Genomic DNA, 15,749 nt, shown 5'->3' with positions numbered 1-15,749 from the left:
TTTGAGTCCATTTTGGGGGGTTTGGAGCCATTTTGGAGGGATTTGGGGCCATTTTGAGGGGTTTGAGGCCATTTTGTGGGGCTTTGGGCTCCTATAGGGGCTTTGGGGGTCCCTCGGGGGGGGTTTGGGGGCTCTATAGGTTCCGGTTTCCCCTCAGGCGGATCCACTGCTGCTGATGGAGGAGGAGGCGGCGCCCGACGGCGACGAAGGTAACGGGGGGACTATAGGGGACCCCCTATCCTATAGGGGCCCTATAGGGACCCCCTCACCCTATAGGGACCCTATAGGGACCCCTTTGCCTTATAGGGACCCTATAGGCACCGCACACCCTATAGGGACCCTTTTGCCTTATAGGGACCCTATGGGCACCGCACACCCTATAGGGACCCCTTTGCCTTATAGGGACCCTATGGGCACCGCACACCCTATAGGGACCCCTTTGCCGTATAGGGACCCTATGGGCACCGCACACCCTATAGGGACCCCTTTGCCTTATAGGGACCCTATGGGCACCGCACACCCTATAGGGACCCCTTTGCCTTATAGGGACCCTATGGGCACCGCACACCCTATAGGGACCCCTTTGCCCTATAGGGACCCTATGGGCACCGCACACCCTATAGGGACCCCTTTGCCTTATAGGGACCCTATGGGCACCGCACACCCTATAGGGACCCCTTTGCCTTATAGGGACCCTATAGGCACCGCACACCCTATAGGGACCCTATGGGCACCGCACACCCTATAGGGACCCCTTTGCCTTATAGGGACCCTATGGGCACTGCACACCCTATAGGGACCCCTTTGCCTTATAGGGGCCCTATGGGCACCGCACACCCTATAGGGACCCCTTTGCCTTATAGGGACCCTATGGGCACCGCAGACCCTATAGGGACCCCTTTGCCTTATAGGGACCCTATGGGCACCGCACACCCTATAGGGACCCCTTTGTCTTATAGGGACCCTATGGGCACCGCACACCCTATAGGGACCCCTTTGCCTTATAGGGACCCTATGGGCACCACACACCCTATAGGGACCCCTTTGCCTTATAGGGACCCTATGGGCACCGCACACCCTATAGGGACCCCTTTGCCTTATAGGGACCCTATGGGCACCACACACCCTATAGGGACCCCTTTGCCTTATAGGGACCCTATGGGCACCACACACCCTATAGGGACCCCTTTGCCTTATAGGGATCCTATGGGCACCACACACCCTATAGGGACCCCTTTGCCTTATAGGGACCCTATGGGCACCGCACACCCTATAGGGGACCCCCTACCCTATAGGGACCCTATAGACCCCCCTGTGACCCCCTGGAGGGTGTCTATAGGTGCCGTTTCCCCCCGCAGGTCCCCCCCCGGCGCCGGGGCAGCCGCGATGGCCGCCGGGGTCGGTGCTGACGGCGCGGCTGCGCCGTTTGGTGGCCGCGTGCCAACGCTCGGGGCAGCAGCAGCGGCACCACCGCCTCCCCCCGAGCGGAGAGCGCAGACGACGCCACCCCGGCTGCCGCCTCAAGGACGCCGCCCGCAGGGACAAGGCCCAGAGGTCAGCGCGGGGGGCATATAGGGAGGTTTTGGGGGGCTGTGGGCTCTTATGGGGAGGTTTTGGGGTGCTATGGGCTCCTATGGGGAGGTTTTGGGGTACTATGGGCTCTTATGGGGAGGTTTTGGGGGGCTATGGGGAGGTTTTGGGGTGCTCTGAGGGCATTTTGGGGTGCTGTGGGCTCCTATGGGGAGGTTTTGGGGTGCTCTGCAGCCGTTTTGGGGTGCTATGGGCTCCTATAGGGAGGTTTTGGGGGGCTATGGGCTCCTATGGGGAGGTTTTGGGGTGCTCTGAGGGCGTTTTGGGGCGCTATGGGCTCCTATAGGGAGGTTTTGGGGTGCTTTGAGGCCATTTTGGGGTGCTATGGGCTCCTATGGGGAGGTTTTGGGGTGCTATGGGCTCCTATGGGGAGGTTTTGGGGTGCTATGGGCTCCTATGGGGAGGTTTTGGGGGGCTATGGGGAGGTTTTGGGGTGCTATGGGCTCTTATGGGGAGGTTTTGGGGGGCTATGGGTTCTTATGGGGAGGTTTTGGGGGGCTATGGGGAGGTTTTGGGGTGCTATGGGCTCTTATGGGGAGGTTTTGGGGGGCTATGGGCTCCTATGGGGAGGTTTTGAGGTGCTCTGAGGCCATTTTGGGGTTCTAAGGGCTCCTATAGGGAGGTTTTGGGGTGCTCTGAGGCCATTTTGAGGTGCTTAGGTCTCATACAGGATGGTTTTGGGGTGCTGGGAAGCCCTATGGGGAGGTTTTGGGGTGCTCTGTGGCCATTTTGGGGCTCTAAGGGCTCCTATAGGGAGGTTTTGGGGGGCTATGGGCTCTTATGGGGAGGTTTTGGGGCTCTATGGGCTCCTATGGGGAGGTTTTGGGGTGCTCTGAGGCCATTTTTGGGGCACTATGGGCTCCTATGGGGAGGTTTTTGGGGTGCTCTGCAGCCATTTTGAGGCGCCGGGAGCCATTTTGGGGCACTGAGGGCTCCTATGGGGAGGTTTTGGGGTGCTCTGAGGCCATTTTGGGGCGCTATGGGGTCCTATGGGGAGGTTTTGGGGTGCTCTGCAGCCATTTTGAGGCGCCGGGAGCCATTTTGGGGCTCTGAGGGCTCCTATGGGGAGGTTTTGGTGTGCTCGGCGGCCATTTTGTGGCACCGGGAGCCATTTTAGGGTCTAAAGGCACCTCTGGGGTGAAAATAGGGGCTCCTAAGGGTGAGATTTTGGGGCGAAAAGGGGGAATTTTGAGGTAAAACGGTCAATTTTGGGGTTCAAACAGGGATTTCTGAGGTAAAATCTTCTGATATTGGGGTGAAGTGATCAAATTTGGGGTGAAAAGGGGGAGATTTGAGGGAAAAGGGTTCAATTTAGGGGTAAAAAAGGGCATTTTGAGGTAAACGATCTGTTTTGGGGAAGAGTTTTGAAGTGAAATGGTCCAATTTTGGGGTGAAAAGGGGAATTTTGAGGTGAAATTGTGAATTTGGGGGCGAAGAGAGGAATTTTTTGAGGTAAAATGGTGAATTTTGGGGGTTAAAATGGGGAATTCTGAGGTAAAATGGTTCGATTTGGGGGCAAAAAGGGAGATTTTGGAGGTGAAATGGTCGATTTTGGGGTAAAAGGGGGAATTTTGAGGTAAAATTGTCCAATTTTGGGGTGAAAAGGGGGATTTTTGAGGTAAAATGAACAATTTTGGGGTGAAAAAAGGGAATTTTGAGGTAAAACGTTCAATTTTGGGGTGAAAAGGGGAATTTTGAGGTAAAATGGTCCAATTTTGGAGTGAAAAGGGGGAATTTTGAGGTAAAACGTTGCAATTTGGAATTTTGGAGGTAAAATATTGTGAATTTGGGGTGAAAAGGGACATTTTGGGGGTGAAAATGGGATTTTTTGAGGTAAAAAGGTCCAATTTGGGGGTCAAAATGGAATTTTGGAGGTAAAATAGTGTGAATTTGGGGTGAAAAGGGACATTTTTGGGGGGTGAAAATGGGATTTTTGAGGTAAAATGGTCCAATTTTTGGGGTGAAAAAGGGATTTTTGAGGTAAAATGGTCCAATTTTGAGGTGAAAAAGGGATTTTTGAGGTAAAATGGTCAATTTTGGGGTGAAAAGGGGGAATTTTGAGGTCAAACGCTCAATTTTGGGGTGAAAAGGGGGAATTTTGAGGTCAAATGGTCCAATTTTGGGGTGAAAAGGGGAATTTTGAGGTCAAACGCTCCAATTTTGAGGTGAAAAGGGGATTTTTTGAGGTCAAACGCTCCAATTTTGGGGTGAAAAGGGGGAATTTTGAGGTCAAACGCTCCAATTTTGGGGTGAAAAGGGGATTTTTGAGGTCAAACGGTCCAATTTTGGGGTGTGAAAAAGGGATTTTTGAGGTAAAATGGTCCAATTTTGGGGTGAAAATGGGGAATTTTTGAGGTCAAACGCTCCAATTTTGAGGGGCAAAGAGGGAATTTTGGAGGTGGAATGATCCAATTTGGAGGGTTTGGACCTCTTTGGTGGGACCTCATCCTTCAGTTCTTGGGATGGAGGAACCTCCGTGAGCTCTTGGAGGGGGGGATGGGACCTCCAAGATGACCTCTGTGTCCCCCTCTGGGGTTCCCAGGTGGACCCGTCGGGAACAGGCGGACTTCTACCGGGTGGCCTCTACCTTTGGAGTGGAGTTGGATCCCGAGAGCGGACGATTCCGATGGGGTCGTTTCCGACTTTTAGCCGGATTGGAGAAGAAGACGGATGAGAACCTCACCAAATTTTACCACGGCTTCGTCGCTATGTGCCGGCAAGTTTGTCGCCTACCGCCCGCGCCCGGAGATGGTACGTGGGGGACATGGAGGTCCTCAGGGGCGTTTGGAGGCATCTCCATAGGGTTTGGAGGCATCTCTGTGGGGTTTGGAGGTGTTTCCATGGGAGATACGGAGCTCTCTATGGGTTTGGAGGCATCTCCATAGGGTTTGGAGGTGTTTCCATGAGAATTATGGAGCTCTCTATGGGTTTGGAGGCATCTCCATGGGGTTTGGAGGCATCTCTGTGGGGTTTGGAGGCATCTCCATGGGGTTTGGAGGTGTTTCCATGAGAGATACGGAGCTCTCTATGGGTTTGGAGGCATCTCCATAGGGTTTGGAGGTATCTCCATAGGGTTTTGGAGGTGTTTCCATGAAGATATGGAGCTCTCTATGGGTTTGAAGGCATCTCCATAGGGTTTGGAGGTGTTTCCATGAGAGATACGGAGCTCTCTATGGAGTTTTGAGGCATCTCTGTAGGGTTTGGAGGTGTTTCCATGAGAGATACGGAGCTCTCTATGGGTTTTGGAGGCATCTCCGTGGGGTTTGGAGGCATCTCCATAGGGTTTGGAGGCATTTCCATGAGAGATATGGAGCTCTCGATGGGTTGGAGGCATCTCCGTGGGGTTTGGAGGTGTTTCCATGAGAGATACGGGGCTCTCTATGGGTTTGGAGGCATCTCCATGGGGTTTGGAGGCGTTTCCATGAGAGATATGGAGCTCTCGATGGGTTTGGAGGCATCTCCATGGGGTTTGGAGGCATCTCCATAGGGTTTGGAGGTGTTTCCATGAAGATATGGAGCTCTCTATGGGTTTGGAGGCATCTCCATAGGGTTTGGAGGTGTTTCCATGAGAGATACGGAGCTCTCTATGGGTTTGGAGACATCTCCATGGGGTTTGGAGGTGTTTCCATGAGAGATATGGAGCTCTCTGTGGGTTTGGAGGCATCTCCATGGGGTTTGGAGGCATCTCTGTGGGGTTTGGAGGTGTTCCCATGAGAGATATGGAGCTCTCGATGGGTTTGGAGGCATCTCCATGGGGTTTGGAGGCATCTCCATGGGGTTTGGAGGCATCTCCATAGGGTTTGGAGGTGTTCCCATGAAGATACGGAGCTCTCTATGGGTTTGGAGGCATCTCCATGGGGTTTGGAGGTGTTTCCATGAGAGATACGGAGCTCTCTATGGGTTTGGAGGCATCTCCATAGGGTTTGGAGGTGTTTCCATGAGAGATATGGAGCTCTCTATGGGTTTGGAGGCATCTCCGTGGGGTTTGGAGTCATCTCCGTGGACATTGCGCCGTTCTCCTCCTTCTCCTGCAGAACCTCCCGATCCCTCCCTCCCGGTGTCCCCCATTTCGGCCGCCAGAGCTTCTCGAGGTCTTCGTCGGTTGGGTCTTCTCCGTCTTCTCCGCGAGCAGGTCCTCCGCCATCCTCTTCTTCCCACTCGTTTGGCTTTATGTCCTCCTCCCGGTCCCGATCTTCCACCGTGGTGGGAACGTGGTCACCACGATGGAGAACTTCTCCGTGGAGCTGCTCGGCACGGTTTGGCCCAACCCGAAGCCGCCATTTTGGGAGATCCCGACTTCTCCTTCGCCGCCGCGCGGTGGAGGTACCTTCGTGCCGAAGCCGGAGAGACACCACCACCACCACCACCACCACCAGCAGCAGCGCAAAGCATCATGGGACATCCCACCCCACCGGTGCCGGCCACCGAGGACGACGATTCCGAGCTGGAGAAGATGTCACCATCGGCTTCGGAGTCATCTTCGTGCGAAGAGGAGAGCGATGAGGACAGAGGTGAGTTTGGAGGACCTTCAGAGGCTTTGAAGGATCTTCAGAGGCTTTGGAGGACCTTCAGAGGACCTTCAAAGGCTTTGAAGGACCTTTTAATCCTGGTGGGAACTCATCGGTTCTTGGAGGTTCTCCGTAGTCTTCATAAAATGCACTTCGTATTGTGGTGGAACTCCATCCCACGTCCCAGGAACTCAGTCAGATCTTGGTGGGACACTTGGAAATGGTGGTGGAGATCTCAAAATGGTGGTTGGGGACCTCAAAATGGTGGTTGGGGACCTCAAAATGGTGGTTGGGGACCTCGAAATGGTGGTGGAGAGCTCAAAATGGTGGTGGAGACCTCAAAATGGTGGTTGGAGACCTCGAAATGGTGGTTGGAGACCTCAAAATGGTGGTGGAGACCTCGAAATGGTGGTTGGGGAACTCAAAATGGTGGTTGGGGACCTCAAAATGGTGGTTGGGGACCTCAAAATGGTGGTGGAGACCTCAAAATGGTGGTGGAGACCTTAAAATGGTGGTTGGGGACCTCAAAATGGTGGTGGGAGACCTCAAAATGGTGGTGGGAGACCTCAAAATGGTGGTGGGAGACCTCGAAATGGTGGTGGGAGACCTCGAAATGGTGGTGGGAGACCTCGAAATGGTGGTGGAGACCTCAAAATGGTGGTGGGAGACCTCAAAGTGGTGGTGGAGACCTCGAAATGTTGGTGGGAGACCTCAAAATGGTGGTGGAGACCTCGAAATGGTGGTTGGGGACCTCAAAATGGTGGTGGAGACCTCAAAATGGTGGTTGGGGACCTCGAAATGGTGGTGGAGACCTCGAAATGGTGGTGGAGACCTCAAAATGGTGGTTGGGGACCCCAAAATGGTGGTTGGGGACCCCGAAATGGTGGTTGGGGACCTCGAAATGGTGGTGGGAGACCTCGAAATGGTGGTGGAGACCTCGAAATGGTGGTTGGGGACCACAAAATGGTGGTGGGAGACCTCGAAATGGTGGTGGGAGAGCTCAAAATGGTGGTGGGAGACCTCAAAATGGTGGTGGGAGACTTCAAAATGGTGGTGGAGACCTCAAAATGGTGGTGGGAGACCTCGAAATGGTGGTGGAGACCTCGAAATGGTGGTGGAGAGCTCAAAATGGTGGTGGAGACCTCAAAATGGTGGTGGGAGACCTTGAAATGGTGGTGGAGACCTCAAAATGGTGGTGGAGACCTCAAAATGGTGGTTGGGGAACTCAAAATGGTGGTTGGAGACCTCGAAATGGTGGTGGAGACCTCAAAATGGTGGTGGAGACCTTAAAATGGTGGTTGGGGACCTTAAAATGGTGGTTGGGGACCTCAAAATGGTGGTGGAGACCTCAAAATGGTGGTGGGAGACCTCGAAATGGTGGTGGGAGACCTCAAAATGGTGGTTGGGGACCTCGAAATGGTGGTGGGAGACCTCGAAATAGTGGTAGGGACCTCAAAATGGTGGTGGAGACCTTGAAATGGTGGTGGGAGACCTCGAAATGGTGGTGGAGACCTCGAAATGGTGGTTGGGGACCTCGAAATGGTGGCGGAACCCCTTCAGATCATGGTGGGAACTCATCCCACGTCCGAGGAATGTCTCCAATCGTGGTGGGATGACCTTAAATGGTGGTGGGACTCATCCCACGTCCTCAAAACCCCCTTTAGATGTTGGTGGGATCTCACCCGCGTTAAGGAACCTCTCAGGAATGATGGTGGGACTCCATCTCTACGTCGGAATCTCTCTCTTTTTTCCAGGCCCTGAAGCTCCGGGTGGTCCGGAAGAAGAGGAGGAAGAGGAAGAAGAAGAGGAAGAAGAGGAGGAAGAGGAGGAGGAAGAGGAGGAAGAGGCTCCGCCCCTTCCGGGAGAAGGGGGGGCGCCCCCTCCGCCTCCCCCCCCATCTCGCCCACCTCCACCAGTGGCCAAAGGTGACCTCGGAGGACCTCAAACCTCCCCCTCATCGTTCAAGGGGGACCAAAATGGGACCGTTTGACCTCAAAATTCCGCCTTTTCACCCCCAAAATTGGACCATTTGACTCAAAATTCCCCTTTTAACCCCAAAATGGGACCGTTTGACCTCAAAATTCTGCCTTTTCACCCCAAAATTGACCATTGACCTCAAAAATCCCTTTTCACCCCAAAATTGGATCATTTGACCTCAAATTCCCCTTTTCACCCCAAATTGGATCATTTTACCACAAAATTCCACCTTTTCACCCCAAAATTGAACCATTTTACCTCAAAAGTTCCCTTTTCACCCCAAAATTACACTGCTTTTCCTCAAAAATCCCTCTTTTCACCCCAAAATTGACCTTTTTACCACAAAATTCCGCTTTTCACCCCAAAATTGAACCATTTTATCTCAAAAATCCCTTTTTCAACCCCAAATTGACCGTTTTTATCACCAAAATCCCTCTTTCACCCCCAAATTGATCATTTATTACAAAATGCTGCCTTTTAACCCCAAATTGAACCATTTTACCTCAGAAATTCCCTTTTCACCCCCAAATTACACCATTTTACCTCAAAATCCCTCTTTTATACCCCAAATTGACCGTTTTACCTCAAAAATCGACCATTTTACCTCAGAAATTCCCACTTTAACCTCCAAAATCACCATTTACCTCAGAAATTCCACTTCAACCTCAAAATCCACCATTTTACCTCAAAATTTCCCACTTTAACCTCCAAAATGGACCATTTTACCTCAGAAATTCCCATTTATCCTCCAAAATCGACCATTTTACCTCAGAAATTCCCATTTTAACCTCCGAAAATGGACCATTTTACCTCAAAAATTCCCACTTTAACCTCCAAAATTGCGACCATTTTACCTCAAAAATTCCCACTTTAACCTCCAAAATGGACCATTTTACCTCAGAAATTCCCACTTAACCTCCAAAATGGACCATTTTACCTCAGAAATTCCCACTTTAACCTCCAAATGGACCATTTTTCCTCAGAAAATTCCCACTTTAACCTCCGAAAATCACCATTTTACCTCAGAAATTCCCACTTTAACCTCCAAAATGGACCATTTTACCTCAAAATTCCCACTTTAACCTCCAAAATGGACCATTTTACCTCAGAAATTCCCATTTTAACCTCCAAAATGGACCATTTTACCTCAGAAATTCCCATTTATCCTCCAAAATCGACCATTTTACCTCAGAAATTCCCATTTTAACCTCCAAAATGGACCATTTTACCTCAGAAATTCCCACTTTAACCCCCAAAATGGACCATTTTACCTCAAAAATTCCCACTTTAACCTCCAAAATGGACCATTTTACCTCAGAAATTCCCACTTTAACCTCCAAAATGGACCATTTTACCTCAGAAATTCCCACTTTAACCTCCAAAATGGACCATGTTTACCTCAGAAATTCCCACTTTAACCTCCAAATCGACCATTTTACCTCAAAAATTCCCACTTTAACCTCCAAAATGGACCATTTTACCTCAGAAATTCCATTTATCCTCCAAAATCGACATTTTACCTCAGAAATTCCCATTTTAACCTCAAAATGGACCATTTTACCTCAGAAATTCCCATTTATCCTCCAAAATCGACCATTTTACCTCAGAAATTCCCATTTTAACCTCCAAAATCGACCATTTTACCTCAGAAATTCCCACTTTAACCTCCAAAATGGACCATTTAACCTCTAAAATTCCCACTTTAACCTCCAAAATGGACCATTTTACCTCAGAAATTCCCACTTAACCTCCAAAATGGACCATGTTTACCTCAGAAATTCCACTTTAACCTCCAAATGGACCATTTACCTCAAGAACTCCCACTTTAACCCCCCAAAATGGACCATTTTACCTCAGAAATTCCCACTTTAACCTCCGAAATGGACCATTTTACCTCAAAATTCTCACTTTAATCCCAAAATGGGCCATTTACCTCAAAAATTCCCATTTTAACCTCCAAAAACGACCATTTTACCTCAGAAATTCCCACTTTTAACCTCCAAAATGGACCATTTTACCTCAGAAATTCCCACTTTAACTCAAAATCCACCATTTTACCTCAGAAATTCCCCACTTTAACCTCAAAATGGACCATTTTTACCTCAGAAATTCCCACTTTAACCTCCGAAATGGACCATTTTACCTCAAAAATTCCGATTTAACCGCCAAAATCGACCATTTTACCTCAGAAAATTCCCACCTTAACTCAAAATCCACCATTTTATCTCAGAAATTCCCACTTCAACCTCAAAATCCACCATTTTACCTCAGAAATTCCACTTTAACCCCCAAAAATCGACCATTTTTACCTCAAAAATTCCCACTTTAACCTCCAAAATGGACCATTGTACCTCAGAAATTCCCACTTTAACCCCAAAATGGACCATTTTACCTCAGAAATTCCCCACTTTAACCTCCAAAATCGACCATTTTTACCTCAGAAATTCCCATTTTAACCTCAAAATGGACCATTTTACCTCAGAAATTCCCACTTTAACTCTGAAATCGACTATTTTTACCTCAAAAATCCATTTAACTCCAAAGATCGACCATTTTACCTCAGAAATTCCAACTTTAACCTCCAAAATGGACCATTTTACCTCAGAAATTCCACCTTCAACCTCAAAATCCACCATTTTTCACCTCAGAAATTCCCATTAACCTCCAAATGACCATTTTACCTCAGAAATCGACCATTTTTACCTCAGAACATCGACCATTTTTACCCCCAAAATCGACCATTTACCTCAGAAATTCCCATTTAACCTCCAAAATGGACCATTTTACCTCAGAAATTCCACCTTCAACCTCAAAATCCACCATTTTACCTCAAAATTTCCCACTTTAACCTCCAAAATGGACCATTTTACCTCAGAAATTCTCAATTTAACCCCCCAAAATCGACCATTTTTACCTCAGAAATTCTCAATTTAACCCCCAAAATCGACCATTTTACCTCAAAATCTCCCTTTTCGCCTCAAAATGGCCTCTCTTTCTCTCCAAATCTCCCAGGAACCGCGCCCTGATCCGGCGGCTGGAGCGCGGTTTGCCAGGCTGGTGCTGTCGGGCCAGTGGCCCCCCGAAGATTTTTGGGGGTTCCTCAGGAGGGGGTTACCCCGAAAGCGCCCCCCCCCGGCGCCCCCCCAACCCGCCGAAACCCCCCTATTCACCCGCTTACGCACGGGAGAAAGAATTCACCGTCCAGATCAAAGACGTAAGCGCATTTTGAGGGGGGGGGGTCTCCCCAAATGGATATTTTGGGGGGCGCTGAAGGGTTTAAATGGAGGAGACGGTGACTTTTGGGGTTCCCCCGTAGGAGGAGGGGCTCAAATTGACTTTCCAGAAGCACCGTTTGGTCCCCAACGGGGCCACGCGAGAGCCCCCCCATAAGAAGAACAGCAAGAAGCTGGTGGAGGTGAGGATTTTGGGGTGCTCTGAACCCCCCCTACTCTATTTTGGGGTCCCCTTCTCTATTTTGGGTTCTTTTCCCTTCTCAGGTTGGGGTTTGGGGTCCTTTTTCTCTTCCAAGTTGGGTTTTGGGGTCCTTTTTCTCCTTTTGGGTCCCTTTTCCCTTCTGAGGTTTGGTTTTGGGGTCCCTTTTCTCCTCCAAGTTGGATTTTGGGGTCCCCTGTGATGGGTTTTGGGGTCCCCCCCTCTATTTTGGGGTCCCTTTTCTCCTCCAAGTTGGAATTTGGGGTCCCCTATGCTGGGTTTTGGGGTTCCCCCCTGTATTTTTGGGTCCCCTTTCCCTTCTCAGGTTCGGTTTTGGGGTCCCTTTTCTCCTCCAAGTTGGAATTTGGGGTCCCCTGTGATGGATTTTGGGGTCCCCCCCTCTATTTTGGGGTCCCTTTTCTCCTCCAAGTTGGATTTTGGGGTCCCCTATGATGGGTTTTGGGGTCCCCCCTCTACTTTTGGGTCCCTTTCCCTTCTCAGGTTCGGTTTTGGGGTCCCTTTTCTCCTCCAAGTTGGATTTTGGGGTCTCCTATGATGGCTTTTAGGGTCCCCCTCCATTTTGGGGTCCCTTTTCCCTCCAAGTTGGCTTTTGGGGTCCCTCTATCCCCCCAAGTTGGCTTTTGGGGTCCCCCCTCTATTTTGGGGTCCCTTTCCCTCCCCCATGATTGGGTTTTGGGGTCCTCTATAATAGCTTTTGAGGTCCCACCTTGATTTTGGGGTCCCTTTTCTCCCCCAAGTTGGCTTTTAGGGTCCCTTTTCTCCTCCAGGTTGGCTTTTGGGGTCCCCTTTGCTGGGTTTTGGGGTCCCTATCCTTCCTAGCTTGGATTTTGGGGTACCCCCCGTCTTTTGGGGTCCCCCGGTTTCCCCATATGGATTGACCCCCCTAAATCTTGGGGTGCAGTCCAGAAATGGGGGTAAAAATAGGGGTAAACCCCCCCAAAAGAAGGGGTTCCCCCAGATTTGGGGTCCCCCCCTAATTTTGGGGTCCCCCCCTAATTTTGGGGTCCCCCTTCACCCCCAGCTGGAGCTGCGCTGCCTGGAGGGGCTGCGGGAGCCGGGAGGGGACCCCGAAAGCCAAGTGCGCCCCGACTTCGCCCTGGAGCCCCGCTTCCTCCCGGTGAGGCCCCCGAAAATCACCCTTTTCACCCCAAAATCCAATCCCTGAACCCCCAAATTGGACCATTGGATCTCATAAAAACCCTTTTTCGACGCAAAATTGCAACATTTCGCCTCAAAAATGCCCCTTTTCACCCCCAAATTGGACCGTTTTACCTCCAAAATCCTTTTTTCCCACAAAATTGGACCATTTTACCCCAAAAATCCCCCTTTTCACCCCAAAATCGGAACATTTTACCTCAAAAATTCATGATTTCGCCCCAAAATTGACCGTTTTCTCAAAAATCCCTTTTTCCCCACAAAAATTCTCCGTTTTACGCCCAAAATCCCCTTTTTCGCCCCCAAATTGGACCATTTGACCTCAAAAGTTCTTTTCGCCCCAAAATGACACTATTTGGCTTCAAAACTCCCCTTTTTCACCTCAAAATTGACCGTTTTACCTCAAAAAAAAATCCTTTTTCACCCCAAAATTAACCATTTTACTTCAAAAATCCCCGTTTTCGCCCCAAAATTGAGAATTTTACCTCAAAATTCCCCGTTTTACCTCATAATTACACCATTTTCCTTAAAAATCCCTTTTTCACCTCCAAATTGTGAGTTTTTACTTCACAAACTTCCCATTTTACCTCAGAAATTCCTTTTATGCCATAATTACACCATTTTCCCCTCAAAACTCCCCATTTTCACCCAAAACTGCCCTTTCCACCTCAAAATTCAGCCATTTTACCTCAAAAATCCCCCTTTTCACCCCAGAATTGACCATTTTGCCTCAAAAAATCCTCCTTTTCCTCCAAAATTGAGAGTTCTACCTCAAAATTACCCATTTTTACCTCAAAATTCCCCTTTTATTACCCCATATGACATCATTTTACCTCAAAAATCCCCTTTTCCACCCCAAAATTGACAGTTTTACCTCAAAATTTCCCTTTTATACCCCATAATTACACCATTTTCCCTCAAAAATCCCCCTTTTCCACACCCCAAAATTGACAGGTTTTACCTCAAAATTTCCCTTTTACCCCATAATGACATCATTTTACCTCAAAAATCCCCTTTTCCACCCCAAAATTGACAGTTTTACCTCAAAATTTCCCTTTTACCCCATAATGACATCATTTTCCCTCAAAAATCCCTTTTTCACCCCAAAATCGAGTTTTACCTCAAAATTTCCCTTTTTACCCCATAATTACACCATTTTCCCTCAAAAATCCCCTTTTCCACCCCAAAATTGACGGTTTTTACCTCAAAATTTCCCCTTTTACCCCATAATTACACCATTTTCCTCAAAAATCCCTTTTTCTGCCCCCAAATCGACAGTTTTACCTCAAAATTTCCCCTTTTACCCCATAATTACACCATTTTCTCTCCAAAATCCCCTTTTCCACCCCAAAATTGACAGTTTTAACTAAAAAAAATCCCATTTTACCTCAAAATGTCCCTTTTTACCTCATAATGACACCATTTTACCTCAAAAATCCCTTTGTCCACCTCAAAATTCGGCCATTTTCCCTCCGAATTCCCCCTCTTCACCCCCAAATCGAACCCTTTTCCCCTCAAAAATCCCTCTTTTTCACCCCCAAATTCAGCCGTTTTCCCTCAAAAATTCCTCTTTTCGCCCCCAAACTTCCTTATTTACCAAAATTCCCTTTTTTTTTTTTCCCCCCAAAACGGCCTCTTTCCCCCCTGGGCAGGTGTCGGGGCTTGCGCCGGGAGCAGCACAAGTGGCACCGCAAGAAGGTACCGAGCCCCACCCCCTCCTTAAGCCCCACCCCCTCCTTAAGCCCCACCCCCTCCCTGACCCGCCACGTTGTGCCCCTCCCCCACTTTTAAAGCCCCTCCCCTACTCCCAAATCCCCCCATTTTAGCCCCTCCCCCACTCCAAATCCGCCATTTTGAGTCCCTCAACCGCCATTTTGAGCCCCTCTCCCCCACTCCAAATCAGCCATTTTGTGCCCCAACACCCTCTTTAAGCCCCTCCCCCACTTTAAGCCCCTCCCCACTCCCACATCCTCCATTTTAAGCCACTCCCCACTCCCAAATCCGCCATTTTAAGCCCCTCCCCACTCCCAAATTCGCCATTTTGAGCCCCTCTCCAATCCAAATCCTCCATTTTGAGCCCCTCCCCACTTAAAAGGAAGTAAAGCCCCTCCCCCACTCCACATCCCCCATTTTTAAGCCCCTCCCCCACTGCACATCCACCATTTTGAGCCCCTCCCCCCTCAAATTCCACCATTTTTGAGCTCCTCCCCTACTCCACATCCACCATTTTAAGCCCTTCCCCCACTCTAAATCCGCCAATTTTGAGTCCCTCAACCGCCATTTTGAGCCCCCTCTCCCCAACTCCAAATCAGCTATTTTGTCCCCCCAACACCTCTTTAAGCCCCTCCCAAATCCCCCATTTTGAGCCCCTCCCCACTCCCACATCCTCCATTTTAAAGCCACTCCCCACTCCCAAATCCGCCATTTTTAAGCCCTCTCCCCACTCCCAAAATCCTCCATTTTTGAGCCCCTCCCCCCACTTTAAGCCCCTCCCCCACTCCACATCCCCCATTTTAAGCCCTCCCCACTGCACATCCGCCATTTTGAGCCCCTCACCCACTCCAAATCCGCCATTTTGAGTCCCTCCCCCACACTAAATCCGCCATTTTGAGCCCCCCTTAAGATGCCATTTTGAGCCCCTCCCCCACTCCAAATCCGCCATTTTGAGCCCCCCGCATAAGACGCCATTTTGAGCCCCTCTCCCACTCCAAATCCGCCATTTTGAGCCCCTCTCCCCCACTCCAAATCAGCCATTTTGTGCCCCTCCCCCACCCTAAATCCGGCATTTTGAGCCCCTCTGCACTTTAAGCCCCTCCCCCACTCTAAATCCCCCACTTTAAGCTCCTCCCCCACTCCAAATCCCCCATTTTGAGCCCCTCCCCCACTCCCAAATCCCCCATTTTGAGCCCCTCCCCACTTTAAGCTCCTCCCCTACTCCACATCCGCGTTTTAAGCCCCTCCCCCACTCCACATCCACCATTTTGAGCCCCTCCCCCACTCTAAATCCCATTTTAAGCCCCTCCCCCACTCCCAAATCCCCCATTTTGACCCCCTCCCCCACTTTAA

General features: G+C 49.8%; 1 protein-coding gene across 1 annotated transcript in view; it reads left to right on the top strand.

Annotated features, from left to right (window-relative positions):
* CHD8 (chromodomain helicase DNA binding protein 8) overlaps positions 1 to 12,921 on the top strand; it is a 73,774-nt gene extending 60,853 nt beyond the window's left edge. The window contains exons 30-38 of the mRNA XM_054053102.1: positions 158 to 209; positions 1,359 to 1,554; positions 4,133 to 4,341; positions 5,625 to 6,101; positions 7,853 to 8,024; positions 11,090 to 11,142; positions 11,180 to 11,289; positions 11,392 to 11,490; positions 12,550 to 12,921. Of these exons, the coding sequence (XP_053909077.1) occupies positions 158 to 209; positions 1,359 to 1,554; positions 4,133 to 4,341; positions 5,625 to 6,101; positions 7,853 to 8,024; positions 11,090 to 11,142; positions 11,180 to 11,289; positions 11,392 to 11,490; positions 12,550 to 12,693 (1,512 nt within the window). The 3' untranslated portion in view covers positions 12,694 to 12,921. The remainder of the gene's footprint in view (positions 1 to 157; positions 210 to 1,358; positions 1,555 to 4,132; positions 4,342 to 5,624; positions 6,102 to 7,852; positions 8,025 to 11,089; positions 11,143 to 11,179; positions 11,290 to 11,391; positions 11,491 to 12,549) is intronic.
* Positions 12,922 to 15,749: the final 2,828 nt, after the last annotated feature.

The sequence above is a fragment of the Cuculus canorus genome, chromosome 39 (assembly GCF_017976375.1).
Source record: "Cuculus canorus isolate bCucCan1 chromosome 39, bCucCan1.pri, whole genome shotgun sequence".
NCBI lineage: Eukaryota > Metazoa > Chordata > Aves > Cuculiformes > Cuculidae > Cuculus > Cuculus canorus.
This window is presented reverse-complemented; position numbering and strand designations above follow the sequence as displayed.